A 17,839-nucleotide genomic window follows, 5' to 3' on the forward strand; every position below is an offset into this window, starting at 1 on the left:
GAGGGAATAATTGGAATACATGGGGTTTTCAGTGTTGTTAATGGAAATGGTGAAGAGCTTGTAGATTTATGTGCTGAAAATGGACTGATGATTGGGAATACCTGGTTTAAAAAGCGAGATATACATAAGTATACTTATGTAAGTAGGAGAGATTGCCAGAGAGCGTTATTGGATTACGTGTTAATTGACAGGCGCGCGAAAGATAGACTTTTGGATGTTAATGTACTGAGAGGTGCAACTGGAGGGATGTCTGATCATTATCTTGTGGAGGCTAAGGTGAAGATTTGTATGGGTTTTCAGAAAAGAAGAGTGAATATTGGGGTGAAGAGGGTGGTGAGAGAAAGTGAGCTTGGGAAGGAGACTTGTGTGAGGAAGTACCAGGAGAGACTGAGTACAGAATGGAAAAAGGTGAGAACAATGGAAGTAAGGGGAGTGGGGGAGGAATGGGATGTATTTAGGGAATCAGTGATGGATTGCGCAAAAGGTGCTTGTGGCATGAGAAGAGTGGGAGGTGGGTTGATTAGAAAGGGTAGTGAGTGGTGGGATGAAGAAGTAAGAGTATTAGTGAAAGAGAAGAGAGAGGCATTTGGACGATTTTTGCAGGGAAAAAATGAAATTGAGTGGGAGATGTATAAAAGAAAGAGACAGGAAGTCAAGAGAAAGGTGCAAGAGGTGAAAAAAAGGGCAAATGAGAGTTGGGTGAGAGAGTATCATTAAATTTTAGGGAGAATAAAAAGATGTTCTGGAAGGAGGTAAATAAAGTGCGTAAGACAAGGGAGCAAATGGGAACTTCAGTGAAGGGCGCAAATGGGGAGGTGATAACAAGTAGTGGTGATGTGAGAAGAAGATGGAGTGAGTATTTTGAAGGTTTGTTGAATGTGTTTGATGATAGAGTGGCAGATATAGGGTGTTTTGGTCGAGGTGGTGTGCAAAGTGAGAGGGTTAGGGAAAATGATTTAGTAAAAAGAGAAGAGGTAGTAAAAGCTTTGCGGAAGATGAAAGTCGGCAAGGCAGCAGGTTTGGATGGTATTGTAGTGGAATTTATTAAAAAAGGGGGTGACTGTATTGTTGACTGGTTGGTAAGGTTATTTAATGTATGTATGACTCATGGTGAGGTGCGTGAGGATTGGCGGAATGCGTGCATAGTGCCATTGTACAAAGGCAAAGGGGGTAAGAGTGAGTACTCAAATTACAGAGGTATAAGTTTGTTGAGTATTCCTGGTAAATTATATGGGAGGGTATTGATTGAGAGGGTGAAGGTATGTACAGAGCATCAGATTGGGGAAGAGCAGTGTGGTTTCAGAAGTGGTAGAGGATGTGTGGATCAGGTTTTTGCTTTGAAGAATTTATGTGAGAAATACCTAGAAAAGCAAATGGATTTGTATGAAGCATTTATGGATCTGGAGAAGGCATATGATAGAGTTGATAGAGATGCTCTGTGGAAGGTATTAAGAATATACGGTGTGGGAGGCAAGTTGTTAGAAGCAGTGAAAAGTTTTTATCGAGGATGTAAGGCATGTGTACTTGTGGGAAGAGAGGAAAGTGATTGGTTCTCAGTGAAATAGGTTTGCGGCAGGGGTGTGTGATGTGTCCATGGTTGTTTAATTTGTTTATGGATGGGGTTGTTAGGGAGGTGAATGCAAGAGTTTTGGAAAGAGGGGCAAGTATGAAGTCTGTTGGGGATGAGAGAGCTTGGGAAGTGAGTCAGTTGTTGTTCTCTGATGATACAGCGCTGGTGGCTGATTCATGTGAGAAACTGCAGAAGCTGGTGACTGAGTTTGGTAAAGTGTGTGAAACAAGAAAGTTAAGAGTAAATGTGAATAAGAGCAAGGTTATTAGGTACAGTAGGGTTGAGGGTCAAGTCAATTGGGAGGTGAGTTTGAATGGAGAAAAACTGGAGGAAGTGAAGTGTTTTAGATATCTGGGAGTGGATTTGGCAGCGGATGGAACCATGGAAGCGGAAGTGAATCATAGGGTGGGGGAGGGGGTGAAAATTCTGGGAGCCTTGAAGAATGTGTGGAAGTCGAGAACATTATCTCGGAAAGCAAAAATGGGTATGTTTGAAGGAATAGTGGTTCCAACAATGTTGTATGGTTGCAAGGCGTGGGCTATGGATAGAGTTGTGCGCAGGAGGATGGATGTGCTGGAAATGAGATGTTTGAGGACAATGTGTGGTGTGAGGTGGTTTGATCGAGTAAGTAACGTAAGGGTAAGAGAGATGTGTGGAAATGAAAAGAGCGTGGTTGAGAGAGCAGAAGAGGGTGTTTTGAAATGATTCGGGCACATGGAGAAAATGAGTGAGGAAAGATTGACCAAGAGAATATATGTGTCGGAGGTGGAGGGAACGAGGAGAAGGGGGAGACCAAATTGGAGGCGGAAAGATGAAGTGAAAAAGATTTTTTGTGATCGGGGCCTGAACATGCAGGAGGGTGAAAGGAGGGCAAGGAATAGAGTGAATTGGAGCGATGTGGTATACCGGGGTTGACGTGCTGTCAGTGGATTGAATCAAGGCAAGTGAAGCGTCTGGGGTAAACCATGGAAAGCTGTGTAGGTATGTATATTTGTGTGTGTGGACGTATGTATATACATGTGTATGGGGGTGGGTTGGGCCATTTCTTTCGTCTGTTTCCTTGCGCTACCTCGCAAACACGGGAGACAGCGACAAAGCAAAAAAAAAAAAAAAAAAAATATATATATATATATGTACATATATATATATATATATATATATATATATATATATATATATATATATATATATATATATATACATATATATATATATATATATATATATATATATATATATATATATATATATATATATATATATATATATATATATATATATATATATATTATATTTTTTTATTATACTTTGTTATACTTTATTATACATATTTTTTTTTTTTTTTTTTTTTTTTTTTTTTTTTTTTTTTTTTGCGCTGTCTCCCGCGGATGGAGCCATGGAAGCGGAAGTGAACCACAGGGTGGGGGAGGGGGCGAAAATTCTGAGAACCTTGAAGAATGTTTGGAAGTCGAGAACATTATCTCGGAAATCAAAAATGGGTATGTTTGAAGGAATAGTGGTTCCAACAATGTTGTATGGTTGCGAGGCGTGGGCTATGGATAGAGTTGTGCGCAGGAGAGTGGATGTACTGGAAATGAGATATTTGAGGACAATATGTGGTGTGAGGTGGTTTGATCGAGTAAGTAATGTAAGGGTAAGAGAGATGTGTGGAAATAAAAAGAGTGTGTTTGAGAGAGCAGAAGAGGGTGTTTTGAAATGGTTTGGTCACATGGAGAGAATGAGTGAGGAAAGATTGACCAAGAGGATATATGTGTCAGAAGTGGAAGGAATGAGGAGGAGTGGAAGACCAAACTTGAGGTGGAAAGATGGAGTGAAAAAGATTTTGAGTGATCGGGGCCTGAACATGCAGGAGGGTGGAAGTCGTGTAAGGAATAGAGTGAATTGGAACGATGTGTTATACCGGGGTCGACGTGCTGTCAATGGATTGCACCAGGGAATGTGAAGCGTCTGGTGTAAACCATGGAAAGTTCTGTTGGGCCTGGATGTGGAAAGGGAGCTGTGGTTTCGGTGCATTATTACATGACAGCTAGAGACTGAATGTGAACGAATATAGCCTTTGTTATCTTTTCCTAGCGCTACCTCGCGCATATGAGGGGGGAGGGGGTTGTTATTTCATGTGTGCGGGGTGGCGATGGGAATGAATAGAGGCAGACATTATGAATTATGTACATGTGCATATATGTATATGTCTGTGTGTGTATATATATATGTATACACTGAGATGTATAAGTATGTATATTTGCGTCTGTGGACGTGTATATATATATACATGTTTATGTGGGTGGGTTGGGCCATTCATTCGTGTTTCCTTGCGCTACCTCGCTAAGGCGGGAGTCAGCGAAAAAGCAAAATAAAGAAAGAAATATATATATATATATATATATATATATATATATATATATATATATATATATATATATATATATATATATATATATATATATATATATATATATATATATATATATATATATATATATATATATATATATATATATATATATATATATATATATATATATTCCCAATCATCAGTCCTTTTTCAGCACATAAATCTACAAGCTCTTCACCATTTCCATTTACAACACTGAACACCCCATGCATACCAATTATTCCCTCAACTGCCACATTACTCACCTTTGCATTCAAATCACCCATCACTATAACCCGGTCTCGTGCATCAAAACCGCTAACACACTCATTCAGCTGCTCCCAAAACACTTGCCTCTCATGATCTTTCTTCTCATGCCCAGGCGCATATGCACCAATAATCACCCACCTCTCTCCATCAACTTTCAATTTTACCCATATTAATCGAGAATTTACTTTCTTACATTCTATCACATACTCCCACAACTCCTGTTTCAGGAGTATTGCTACTCCTTCCCTTGCTCTTGTCCTCTCACTAACCCCTGACTTCACTCCCCAGACATTTCCAAACCACTCTTCCCCTTTACCCTTGAGCTTCGTTTCACTCAGAGCCAAAACATCCAGGTTCCTTTCCTCAAACATACTACCTATCTCTCCTTTTTTCACATCTTGGTTACATCCACACACATTTAGGCACCCCACTCTGAGCCTTCGAGGAGGATGATCACTCCCCGCGTGACTCCTTCTTCTGTTTCCCATTTTAGAAAGTTAATACAAGGAGGGGAGGATTTCTGGCCCCCCGCTCCCGTCCCCTCTAGTCGCTTTCTACGACACGCGAGGAATACGTGGGAAGTATTCTTTCACCCCTATCCCCAGGGATAATATACATATATATATACATATACACACACACACACATACACACACATACGCACATACACACACACACACACACATACATATATATACTTATGAAAAATGTAAGAAACAATTTAGAAAACAAACTTTTAGCTTGAAATGAATGAAAAAAATGAATGTCACATAAAGGTTCAACCTCTGGCTATGGAAAAGGAAATGTACAATTTATTCACACAAACGTCAATAGCAGTTCTTATCAATTTCACCACTGTATCACTGGTTTAAAAAGCGAGATATACATAAGTATACTTATGTAAGTAGGAGAGATGGCCAGAGAGCGTTATTGGATTACGTGTTAATTGACAGGCGTGCGAAAGAGAGACTTTTGGATGTTAATGTGCTGAGAGGTGCAACTGGAGGGATGTCTGATCATTATCTTGTGGAGGCTAAGGTGAAGATTAGTATGGGTTTTCAGAAAAGAGGAGTGAATGTTGGGGTGAAGAAGGTGGTGAGAGTAAGTGAGCTTGGGAAGGAGACCTGTGTGGGGAAGTACCAGGAGAGACTGTGTACAGAATGGAAAAAGGTGAGAACAATGGAAGTAAGGGGAGTGGGGGAGGAATGGGATGTATTTAGGGAATCAGTGATGGATTGCGCAAAAGATGCTTGTGGCATGAGAAGAGTGGGAGGTGGGCTGTTTAGAAAGGGTAGTGAGTGGTGGGATGAAGAAGTAAGAGTATTAGTGAAAGAGAAGAGAGAGGCATTTGGACGATTTTTGCAGGGAAAAAATGCAATTGAGTGGGAGAAGTATAAAAGAAAGAGACAGGAGGTCAAGAGAAAGGTGCAAGAGGTGAAAAAAAGGGCAAATGAGAGTTGGGGTGAGAGACTATCAGTAAATTTTAGGGAGAATAAAAAGATGTTCTGGAAGGAGGTAAATAGGGTGCGTAAGACAAGGGAGCAAATGGAAACTTCAGTGAAGGGCGTAAATGGGGAGGTGATAACAAGTAGTGGTGATGTGAGAAGGAGATGGAATGAGTATTTTGAAGGTTTGTTGAATGTGTCTGATGACAGAGTGGCAGATATAGGGTGTTTTGGTCGAGGTGGTGTGCAAAGTGAGAGGGTTAGGGAAAATGATTTGGTAAACAGAGGAGAGGTAGTAAAAGCTTTGCGGAAGATGAAAGCCGGCAAGGCAGCAGGTTTGGATGGTATTGCAGAGGAATTTATTAAAAAAGGGGGTGACTGTATTGTTGACTGGTTGGTAAGGTTATTTAATGTATGTATGACTCATGGTGAGGTGCCTGAGGATTGGCGGAATGCGTGGATAGTGCCATTGTACAAAGGCAAAGGGGATAAGAGTGAGTGCTCAAATTACAGAGGTATAAGTTTGTTGAGTATTCCTGGTAAATTATATGGGAGGGTATTGATTGAGAGGGTGAAGGCATGTACAGAGCATCAGATTGGGGAAGAGCAGTGCGGTTTCAGAAGTGGTAGAGGATGTGTGGATCAGGTGTTTGCTTTGAAGAATGTATGTGAGAAATACTTAGAAAAGCAAATGGATTTGTATGTAGCATTTATGGATCTGGAGAAGGCATATGATAGAGTTGATAGAGATGCTCTGTGGAAGGTATTAAGAATATATGGTGTGGGAGGCAAGTTGTTAGAAGCAGTGAAAAGTTTTTATCGAGGATGTAAGGCATGTGTACGTGTAGGAAGAGAGGAAAGTGATTGGTTCTCAGTGAATGTAGGTTTGCGGCAGGGGTGTGTGATGTCTCCATGGTTGTTTAATTTGTTTATGGATGGGGTTGTTAGGGAGGTAAATGCAAGAGTCCTGGAAAGAGGGGCAAGTATGAAGTCTGTTGGGGATGAGAGAGCTTGGGAAGTGAGTCAGTTGTTGTTCGCTGATGATACAGCGCTGGTGGCTGATTCATGTGAGAAACTGCAGAAGCTGGTGACTGAGTTTGGTAAAGTGTGTGGAAGAAGAAAGTTAAGAGTAAATGTGAATAAGAGCAAGGTTATTAGGTACAGTAGGGTTGAGGGTCAAGTCAATTGGGAGGTGAGTTTGAATGAAGAAAAACTGGAGGAAGTGAAGTGTTTTAGATATCTGGGAGTGGATCTGTCAGCGGATGGAACCATGGAAGCGGAAGTGGATCATAGGGTGGGGGAGGTGGCGAAAATTTTGGGAGCCTTGAAAAATGTGTGGAAGTCGAGAACATTATCTCGGAAAGCAAAAATGGGTATGTTTGAAGGAATAGTGGTTCCAACAATGTTGTATGGTTGCGAGGCGTGGGCTATGGATAGAGTTGTGCGCAGGAGGATGGATGTGCTGGAAATGAGATGTTTGAGGACACTGTGTGGTGTGAGGTGGTTTGATCGAGTAAGTAACGTAAGGGTAAGAGAGATGTGTGGAAATAAAAAGAGCGTGGTTGAGAGAGCAGAAGAGGGTGTTTTGAAATGGTTTGGGCACATGGAGAGAATGAGTGAGGAAAGATTGACCAAGAGGATATATGTGTCGGAGGTGGAGGGAACGAGGAGAAGAGGGAGACCAAATTGGAGGTGGAAAGATGGAGTGAAAAAGATTTTGTGTGATCGGGGCCTGAACATGCAGGAGGGTGAAAGGAGGGCAAGGAATAGAGTGAATTGGAGCGATGTGGTATACAGGGGTTGACGTGCTGTCAGTGGATTGAATCAAGGCATGTGAAGCGTCTGGGGTAAACCATGGAAAGCTGTGTAGGTATGTATATTTGCGTGTGTGGACGTGTGTATGTACATGTGTATGGGGGGGGGTTGGGCCATTTCTTTCGTCTGTTTCCTTGCGCTACCTCGCAAACGCGGGAGACAGCGACAAAGTATAAAAAAAAAAAAAAAATATATATATATATATATATATATATATATATATATATATATATATGTATATATATATATATATATATATATATATATATATATATATATATATATATATATATGTATATATATATATATATATATATATATATATATATATATATATATATATATATATATATATATATATATGTATATATATATATATATATATATATATATATATATATATATATATATATATATATATATATATATTTTTTTTTTCAGACTATTCGCCATTTCCCGCGTTAGCGAGGTAGCGTTAAGAACAGAGAACTGGGCCACTGAGGGAATATCCTCATATGGCCCCCTTCTCTGTTCCTTCTTTTGGAAAATTAAAAAGAATTGAGAGGGGAGGATTTCCAGCCCCCCGCTCCCTCCCCTTTTAGTCGCCTTCTACCACACGCCGGGAATACGTGGGAAGTATTCTTTCTCCCCTATCCCCAGGGATATATATATTTTTTTTTTTTTTTTTTTTGCCGCTGTCTCCCGCGTTTGCGAGGTAGCGCAAGGAAACAGACGAAAGAAATGGCCCAACCCACCCCCATACACATGTATATACATACGTCCACACACGCAAATATACATACCTACACAGCTTTCCATGGTTTACCCCAGACGCTTCACATGCCTTGATTCAATCCACTGTCAGCACGTCAACCCCGGTATACCACATCGCTCCAATTCACTCTATTCCTTGCCCTCCTTTCACCCTCCTGCATGCTCAGGCCCCGATCACACAAAATCTTTTTCACTCCATCTTTCCACCTCCAATTTGGTCTCCCTCTTCTCCTCGTTCCCTCCACCTCCGACACATATATCCTCTTGGTCAATCTTTCCTCACTCATTCTCTCCATGTGCCCAAACCATTTCAAAACACCCTCTTTTGCTCTCTCAACCACGCTTTTTTTATTTCCACACATCTCTCTTACCCTTACGTTACTTACTCGATCAAACCACCTCACACCACACATTGTCCTCAAACATCTCATTTCCAGCACATCCATCCTCCTGCGCACAACTCTCTCCATAGCCCACGCCTCGCAACCATACAACATTGTTGGAACCACTATTCCTTCAAACATACCCATTTTTGCTTTCCGAGATAATGTTCTCGACTTCCACACATTCTTCAAGGCTCCCAGAATTTTCGCCCCCTCCCCCACCCTATGATCCACTTCCGCTTCCATGGTTCCATCCGCTGCCAGATCCACTCCCAGATATCTAAAACACTTCACTTCCTACAGTTTTTCTCCATTCAAACTTACCTTCCAATTGACTTGACCCTGAACCCTACTGTACCTAATAACCTTGCTCTTATTCACATTTACTCTTAACTTTCTTCTTTCACACACTTTACCAAACTCAGTCACCAGCTTCTGCAGTTTCTCACATGAATCAGCCACCAGCGCTGTATCATCAGCGAACAACAACTGACTCACTTCCCAAGCTCTCTCATCCCCAACAGACTTCATACTTGCCCCTCTTTACAAAACTCTTGCATTCACCTCCCTAACAACCCCATCCATAAACAAATTAAACAACCATGGAGACATCACACACCCCTGCCGCAAACCTACATTCACTGAGAACCAATCACTTTCCTCTCTTCCTACACGTACACATGCCTTACATCCTCGATAAAAACTTTTCACTGCTTCTAACAACTTGCCTCCCACACCATATATTCTTAATACCTTCCACAGAGCATCTCTATCAACTCTATCATATGCCTTCTCCAGATCCATAAATGCTACATACAAATCCATTTGCTTTTCTAAGTATTTCTCACATACATTCTTCAAAGGAAACACCTGATCCACACATCCTCTACCACTTCTGAAACAACACTGCTCTTCCCCAATCTGATGCTCTGTACATGCCTTCACCCTCTCAATCAATATCCTCCCATATAATTTACCAGGAATACTCAACAAACTTATTCCTCTGTAATTTGAGCACTCACTCTTATCCCCTTTGCCTTTGTACAATGGCACTATGCACGCATTCCGCCAATCCTCAGGCACCTCACCATGAGTCATACGTACATCAAATAACCTTACCAACCAGTCAACAACACAGTCACCCCCTTTTTTAATCTAAAATTTTCTTAACTAAACTGTAATGTTCTGTAAACAATGAACTCATTGATATCAGTGGAGGAACAGAAATATTTCTGTACACGAAAAGAAGCAATTTGATCTGCGAATACTATTTGCCAGACTACAAATTATTTGTAAGGGTTATAGACGAAAGGGACTATAATTATTTGTAAGGGATAGACGAAACGGAACTGCACTGTATTTCAATTCATACCTAAAGTCCCATTGAAATTTATACATAACATTTATTGCTGCTGAACACTTGTGTGTTCTATGACAACAAGAAATTCGAAACTTTACATAAACATTTTACATAGACCCCGTAGTATGCCAGCAGTTACTGACACTCTCATGTACGAGAGTTTACAATGAGCAATACCGGATAAAGACTCGATCATTATCAAGTTAGTCGAAGACGGTTTTCTCTACCAGACCGTCAGAAACCCGACGGTTGATTTAGATCTTGTGTCGCAGGAGTTCTAAGTAATCAATACCGGTGATGGTGAACATCTTGGCCCATGTGACAATAACATCATTAGTTTCAGTGTGAATATCAAAATTGATGCTCCTAAAACTACTATCAAAATCCCTAACTTATGAAAGGCTGATTTTAATGGGTTGCGCGAGGCATTGAAGAGTCTTGCCTTTGTGGGTTTAAGCTCACAGGAGTTATAGGGGGAGTATCAAGCGTCATTTTATGCATCGGCAAGACACATTCATTCATATGCACAACAGGAGCAATAAAACCATAAAGACGCTCAGATATCGCAAGAGCTATATGGTGCAGAAACAAATTCTACAAGCTGATAAAGTCAGGAAATGACCCAATTAATGCAACGCAATATAAAATAGTTCAGGGAGACGCAGAAAAACTTAACAAACAAACCAAGAGAGAGTATGAAGTGAGGACTGCAAGAAATTGTAATACAGACCCTAAAAGATCTATAGATATATCAATAATAAGAAAGAAAAGAGATCTGGGATAGGATCCTGAGTAAACGAAGATGGGGAGCCCACTGTGGATGATAAAAGTATAGGAACTACCCTGAAAAAGATATCATTTGTATTTTCACATTAGAAAGCAGCAACAGAAATTATGAGTGATAAAAAGCAGCAACACGATACCAAAACTTACAGTCGCAGTTATAGAAGTACTAAGACAGATAGATTAGTTGAAAATTGATCAAAGACAAATTTCTGACCTTTTCTGTTCACTAGTAATGAATAGAAACGTCAGACAAGAAAACTGCCAAACCGTTACCCTATGTTTACAATAAATCTCTCCAGGATGGAACGGTACCGCAGGGCTGGAAACTGGCAGACGTTACTCCTGCATACAAAAAGGAATGTCGTGAAATGCCTGACACTTACTGTTCTACTTATCTAACACCAATTATATGTATACTTCTGGAGTCAATTATTGGACATAGAATTGTAACCTACCTTGAACAACACATTCTGATCAATAATAGCCAGCATGGTTTTAGAAGGGACAGATCATGCCAGAGAAACCGCCTTGAATGGTATTATGACTTATTCAATACCCATGACAAGACAAAAGCAATGGATATTGTATTTCTGGACTTCCAAAAAGCAATCGACATAGTCTCTCACTTTTTACTGATGCATAAAGTCCAGGCCCTGGGGATTACCAGTTGAATAGTAAACGAGATAGGAGGCAAAGAATCGTAATGGATGGTGAATCATCACCGTGGTCTCCTGTTACATGTGAGGTCCCCAAGGTACCGTCAAGGGGGCCTATACTTTTCATAATTCATATTCATGATCTAGATGTAGGCATGAAAAACTGTGCGTCAAATTTTGAAGATGACACAAAGATTAGTAACGTCATATTAAATCAAAAAGAAGGTAGGCTATCATTACAAGAGTTTTTAGATAAAATCGCTGTATGATCTAGTAGATGGCAAATGGCACTTAACATCAATAAATGTCGATTGATGCAAGTAGGATAGCCTAAAAGATATTTGATTTTGAATTGATGGGCCACAAGATAAAGGACACCCCTTGTTTGAAGGATCTAGTGGTCTACATCCAACAACTTCAGATTGTCCCAGTATTGCAACGAAGCTACCAAAAAGGCAAATATGATGTTAGGATCTATCAACAAACAATTTACATACAAAAAGCAAGGATGTGATTATTGCCAGTTATCTAGTTACAACCCGCAGTGCAGTTCTCGGTTCCTACTTAAGTAGGATATTTGCGAATTGGAAGAAGTGCGGCGAAGAGCAACTAAATTGATTCCCTCTTTGCGTAACAAACCATATGAGGACCTAGTGGGAGAATCGAATTGTTCTCTCTAAGCAAAAGGCGTCCCCTAGGTAAATTAGTAGAATGTTTTAGAATACACAAAGGATTCAACAACGTTAGTATTGAATAATTCTCTACAATTGCACCAGCAATACTAACGAGAGAAAATGGACTGGTACTGAGAGGTCACCGAGGTCATGTGGATTGTACGAAACATTTCTTTATCAGCGACATTACCGACGCATGGATAAGCACCATGGACTTGTTCAGAGCAATATTGTTAATGTCTTGAACACTATGCTTGATTATCACCTTTTACTCTCTGGTAGTGGATACTTCTTTTAATCATTCGTCATAACGTTGTGGTATGTTATGCTACCTTGTCAACCACCGATCTCACCCAGGCCATGCTGCAGTAACTTACTGGAACTGCTTATCCACGTCACCAGCTTTCAGGGAGACAGGAGGAATTAATATATTATCCTTCCACATGAGGAGTAATATAGACATGGTATGAGGAGGAATTATTGTATTATCCTTCCACATCAGGAGTAATATAGACATGGTAAGAGAGGAGGAATTATTGTATTATCCTTCCACATCAGGAGTAATATAGACATGGTAAGACACGAGACAGATATTCACAGTTTATCCTCATTATTGTCTTTATAATATCAAGTGAAAGGATGCGTGTCGTCAGTGATGGGATGCATGACAGTCAGGTTCATCCTACTTTCTAACTCTCTTAAAAGGAATGTCCTTCAGGCATATTTAACCAACAAGGTAGTTTTTCTACCTGCTAATCGTCCGGCATGTTGCTGGAGGGTGGGAAGAGAACTGCTTTGTCATTCTTTTCCTCTACACCTGTTAAGGGGGAGGCATTTTTTTTTTTAGTAGTGTTAAGGCAAGGCCACCTTGCTTACACCTTGGGTCTGGGTGGTCTGTTTATCTATTGAATTCTATGTAACTTTCCAAGACAACTGCATTTACTTTCAATCATCCCATCCATAAACAAATTAAACAGCCATAGTGATATTACACACCCCTCCTGCAGACCAATTTTCATTTAGAACGATCACTTTCCTCTATTCCTACTCGTACACAAGCCTTCGAACCTTAATAAAAGCTTCTCACTGCTTGTAGCACCTTTCTCCGATATCATATATTCTTAAGACCTCCAAGGCATCTCGATCTACCCTGTCATCTTTTCCTCCAGATCCATAAATGCCACTGTACCATCTACTCGAGCCGCTTTGCCATATTTCATTTTATGCAAAGCTTTCACCATTTCTGAAGTCTTCACCAAACCACTCTTCATACTCTCACTAAGCCATCCTGTCATCAAGCACATTCAACAGTCTCTCAAAATACTCACTCCATCTCTCATTTCTTCATTGCCTATTACCGCTTCTCTATTTGCCCCTTTCACTGATGTTTCCATTTGTTTTTTGTTTTTCGCTCACTGTTTACCTCCTTTCAAAACCTCTTATTCTCCCTGAAGTCTGCTCATACACGCTAACCTCATCTCTCATTTTTCCTCTCTTATAACTCCTGCATATTCCTCTTCACTTCCTGCCACTTTCTCTGAAAAGATATCCCAATAATTTGCTCTATTTTCTTAAGTGCCGCCCATATACCTCTGTTTTCTCTTTCACTAGCAACTTTATTTCTTCATTCTAGCAGTCAATACCCTTTCGAAAGCATGCTACACATCTGGTACAGCTTTCCTAAATACCCGTGCTTCGTTTCTTCTCATCTTTTGCCACTCTACACTCAATCTTTCCTGGTATTTCCTCTCACAAGCCTCTTTTCCGTGATCTCTTTCACACATAACGTCTTCCCTTTTCCGAAAACCTTAACAAATCTTCAACCAAGCCTCCACATAGCAATAATCAGACAACATATCAACTGCTTCTCTCAGCACATAAACATCCAAAAAGTGTTTCTTTTGTACGCCTATCAGTTAGTATGTAATCCAATAATGCTCTCTGAACAACTTTGTTACTCACATCCTTATGCTTGAGTGTCCCTCCTTTTAAACTATGTAATACCAATCACCAATCCTTTCTCAACAAAAAACTCTCCAAGCTCTTCACTATTTCTATTTACATTACTGAACATTCCATGCCCCAAATTATATCTTCAACTGCCACATTACTCACCTTCGCATTTGAATCATCCATCGTTAATACCCGGTCTCTTGTATCAAAACTGCTGACTCAGTCACTCAGCTGCTTCAAAAAAAATTGCCTTTCTTGATCCTTCTCCTCATGGTCCTTACACCTACTTCTGACGTTATTCTTACACATTTACGAGTCATTCTTCCCTTTTACCATTAAGATGTATCATACTTACAGCCAGAACATCCAGGTTTCTTTCCTGAAACACACCTCCTAGCTCTCCTTTCTTCTCATTTTGGTTACATCTGAATACATTTATACACCCTGGCCTGAGCCTTCGAGAAGGATAAGCACTCCTCGTTTGGCTCTTTCTTTTGTTAGAACTTTTAGAAATTGCAATACAAGAAGGGGTTGGGACGGTTTCCACCCTCCCGCTTTCGCCCCCTTTAGTCGCCTATATGATAAGCCAAGAATATGGAAGTAAAATTCTTTCTCCCCGACGAACATATAGATACACCTCATAAAATTTTGTTTTATTACATTGTTCTTATTCGTTTTACAAAGTATGCTATGAATCATGAACTTTCCATGGACAGCAGTTTGTTACAACATAAGTTGAGTTCACAATTGCCACACTTTTTAATCTGCAAAGTGTCGCATGAATATTGCAAACATATCATCTTCCAGTATATCTTGGTTTGTGTAAGGACAAAAATCTTGCATCCCGAAGAACTAGACTTTTTGATTGGACAAGAGGACGGAGTCTAATGACCCGAACTCCAAGTAAGATGCCGCCATATACACAAATCTAATTCATCATGCCATCCGCAGGACGACACAGTGCGAATTATCTGGAGCTACGCTAACCAAGATCCCAGTAATGAGATGACCATGAAGATTCACGACAAGAGGGGAACGAAGAGTGTCTTCTTAAAAGAGCGTCCAGTTATCCTTCCGTCCATCACTGACGACATCAAATTCTGGGACATCGCACCCTCCAACGTTAGTAATCTTTGCCTATCAGTCAATGCGGTGAATGTCGGTTTACAGCAGGGGTGTGTGATGTCTACAATATTGTTTAAGTTGTTTATGGATGGGGTAGTTAGGGAGGTGAATGCAAGTGTTTTGGAGAGAAGGGCAAGTATGCAGTCTGTTGTGTATGAGAGAGCTTGGGAAATGAGTCAATTGTTGTTCGCTAATGATACAACGCTGGTGGATGATTCGGGTGAGAAGCTGCAGAAGTTGGTGACTGAGTTTGATAAAGTGTGTGAAAGAAGAAAGCTGAGAGAAAATGTGAATAAGAGTGAGGTTATTAGGCTCATTAGGGTTGGGGGAAAAGTTAAGTGGGAGGTAAGTTTGATTGAAGAAAAACTGGAGGAAGTAAAGTGATTAGGAATCTGGGAGTGGACTTAGCATAGGATGAAACCATGCAAGCAGAAGTGAGTGGGGGAGGGGTCGAAGGTTCTGGGAGTGTTGAAAAATGTGTGGAATGGGAGAATGTTATCTCGGAGAGCAGATATGAGTATGTATGAAAGAATAGTGGTTCCATCAATGTTTTATCGTTGCAAGGCATGGGCTAGAGATAAGGTTGATCGGAGGATGGTGGATGTGTTGGAAATGAAATCTTTAAGGACGATATGTGGTATGAGGTGGTTTGATCGGGGAGGTGATGAAAAGTTAAGAGAGATGTGTGATAATAAAAAGAGTGTGGTTGAGAGAGCATAAGAGGGTGTATTGAAAAGGTTTGGTCACATGGAGAGAATGAGTAAGGAAAGATTGACAAAAGGATATATGTGTCAGAGGTGGAGGGAAGGAGGAGAAGCGGGAGATCAAACTGGAGGTGGAAAGATAGATTGAAAAAGATTTTGCGCGATCGGGGCGAACATACAGGAAGGTGAAAGGCGTGCAAGGAATAGAGTGAATCGGAACGATGTGGGATACCGTGGTCGACGTGCTGTAAATGGATTGAATCAGGGCGTCTAGGGTAAATCATGGGAAGTTTTGTGGGGTCTGGATGTGGAAAGGGTGCTGTGGTTTCGGTGCATTACGCATGACAGCTAGAGACTGAGTGTGAACAAATGTGCCCTTTGTTGTCTTTTCCTGGCGCTACCTCGCGGGGAAGGCGGGGGGAGGGTGGATGCTATTTCATGTGTGGCAGGTGGCGAAGTAAATGGATGAAGGCAGCAAGTATGAATATGTACATGTGAACATATATGTCTATGTTGAAATGCATAGGTATTTATAGGTGCGTGTGTAGGCGTTTATGTACATACATGTGTATGTGGGGTTGGTTGGGATATTCTTTGTCTTTTTCCTTGCGCTACCTTACAAATGCGGGAGACAGCGATGAAGTGTGATGAATAAATGAATATATATATTTCATTTCATTTCATATATCATACTTAATCGCTGTCTCCCGCGTTAGCAAGGTAACGCAAGGAAACAGACAAAGAATGGCCCAACTAACTCACATACACATGTACGACCATAAACGCTTACACACGCGAATATAAATACCTATACATTTCAACGTATATATACATATGCATACACAGACATATACATATATACACATGTACATATTCATACTTGCTGCCTTCATCCATTCCTGTCACCAACCCGCCAAACATGAAATAGCATCCCACCGCGAGGTAGCGCCAGGAAAAGACAAGAAGGCCACATTCGTTCACACTCATTCTCTAGCTGTCATGTGTAATGCACTAAACCATAGCATCCAGTCTATATTAAGGCCCAACAGACTTTTCCATAGTTTACCCCAGACGGTTCACATGAACTGGCTCAGTCAATTGACAGCACGTCGATCCCGATATACCACATCGTTCCAATTGACTCTATTCCTTGCACATACACAGATATATATATATATATACATATATATATATATATATATATATATATATATATATATATATATATATATATATATATATATATATATATATATATATATATATATATATATATATATATATATATATATATATATATATATATATAGGTTTGCGGCAGGGGTGTGTGATGTCTCCATGGTTGTTTAATTTGTTTATGGATGGGGTTGTTAGGGAGGTGAATGCAAGAGTTTTGGAAAGAGGGGCAAGTATGAAGTCTGTTGGGGATGAGAGAGCTTGGGAAGTGAGTCAGTTGTTGTTCGCTGATGATACAGCGCTGGTGGCTGATTCATGTGAGAAACTGCAGAAGCTGGTGACTGAGTTTGGTAAAGTGTGTGAAAGAAGAAAGTTAAGAGTAAATGTGAATAAGAGCAAGGTTATTAGGTACAGTAGGGTTGAGGGTCAAGTCAATTGGAAGGTGAGTTTGAATGGAGAAAAACTGGAGGAAGTGAAGTGTTTTAGATATCTGGGAGTGGATCTGGCAGCGGATGGAACCATGGAAGCGGAAGTGGATCATAGGGTGGGGGAGGGGGCGAAAATTCTGGGAGCCTTGAAGAATGTGTGGAAGTCGAGAACATTATCTCGGAAAGCAAAAATGAGTATGTTTGAAGGAATAGTGGTTCCAACAATGTTGTATGGTTGCGAGGCGTGGACTATGGATAGAGTTGTGCGCAGGAGGATGGATGTGCTGGAAATGAGATGTTTGAGGACAATGTGTGGTGTGAGGTGGTT

At 40.5% G+C, this 17,839-nt stretch overlaps 1 protein-coding gene across 1 annotated transcript in view; it reads left to right on the forward strand.

Annotated features, from left to right (window-relative positions):
- Positions 1 to 17,839, forward strand: part of LOC139748903 (DBH-like monooxygenase protein 1) — a 140,552-nt gene that overhangs the window by 62,342 nt on the left and 60,371 nt on the right. Inside the window, exon 6 of the mRNA XM_071662267.1 lies at positions 15,030 to 15,204. Coding sequence (XP_071518368.1) covers positions 15,030 to 15,204 — 175 coding nt within the window. The remainder of the gene's footprint in view (positions 1 to 15,029; positions 15,205 to 17,839) is intronic.

The sequence above is a fragment of the Panulirus ornatus genome, chromosome 6 (genome assembly GCF_036320965.1).
Source record: "Panulirus ornatus isolate Po-2019 chromosome 6, ASM3632096v1, whole genome shotgun sequence".
NCBI lineage: Eukaryota > Metazoa > Arthropoda > Malacostraca > Decapoda > Palinuridae > Panulirus > Panulirus ornatus.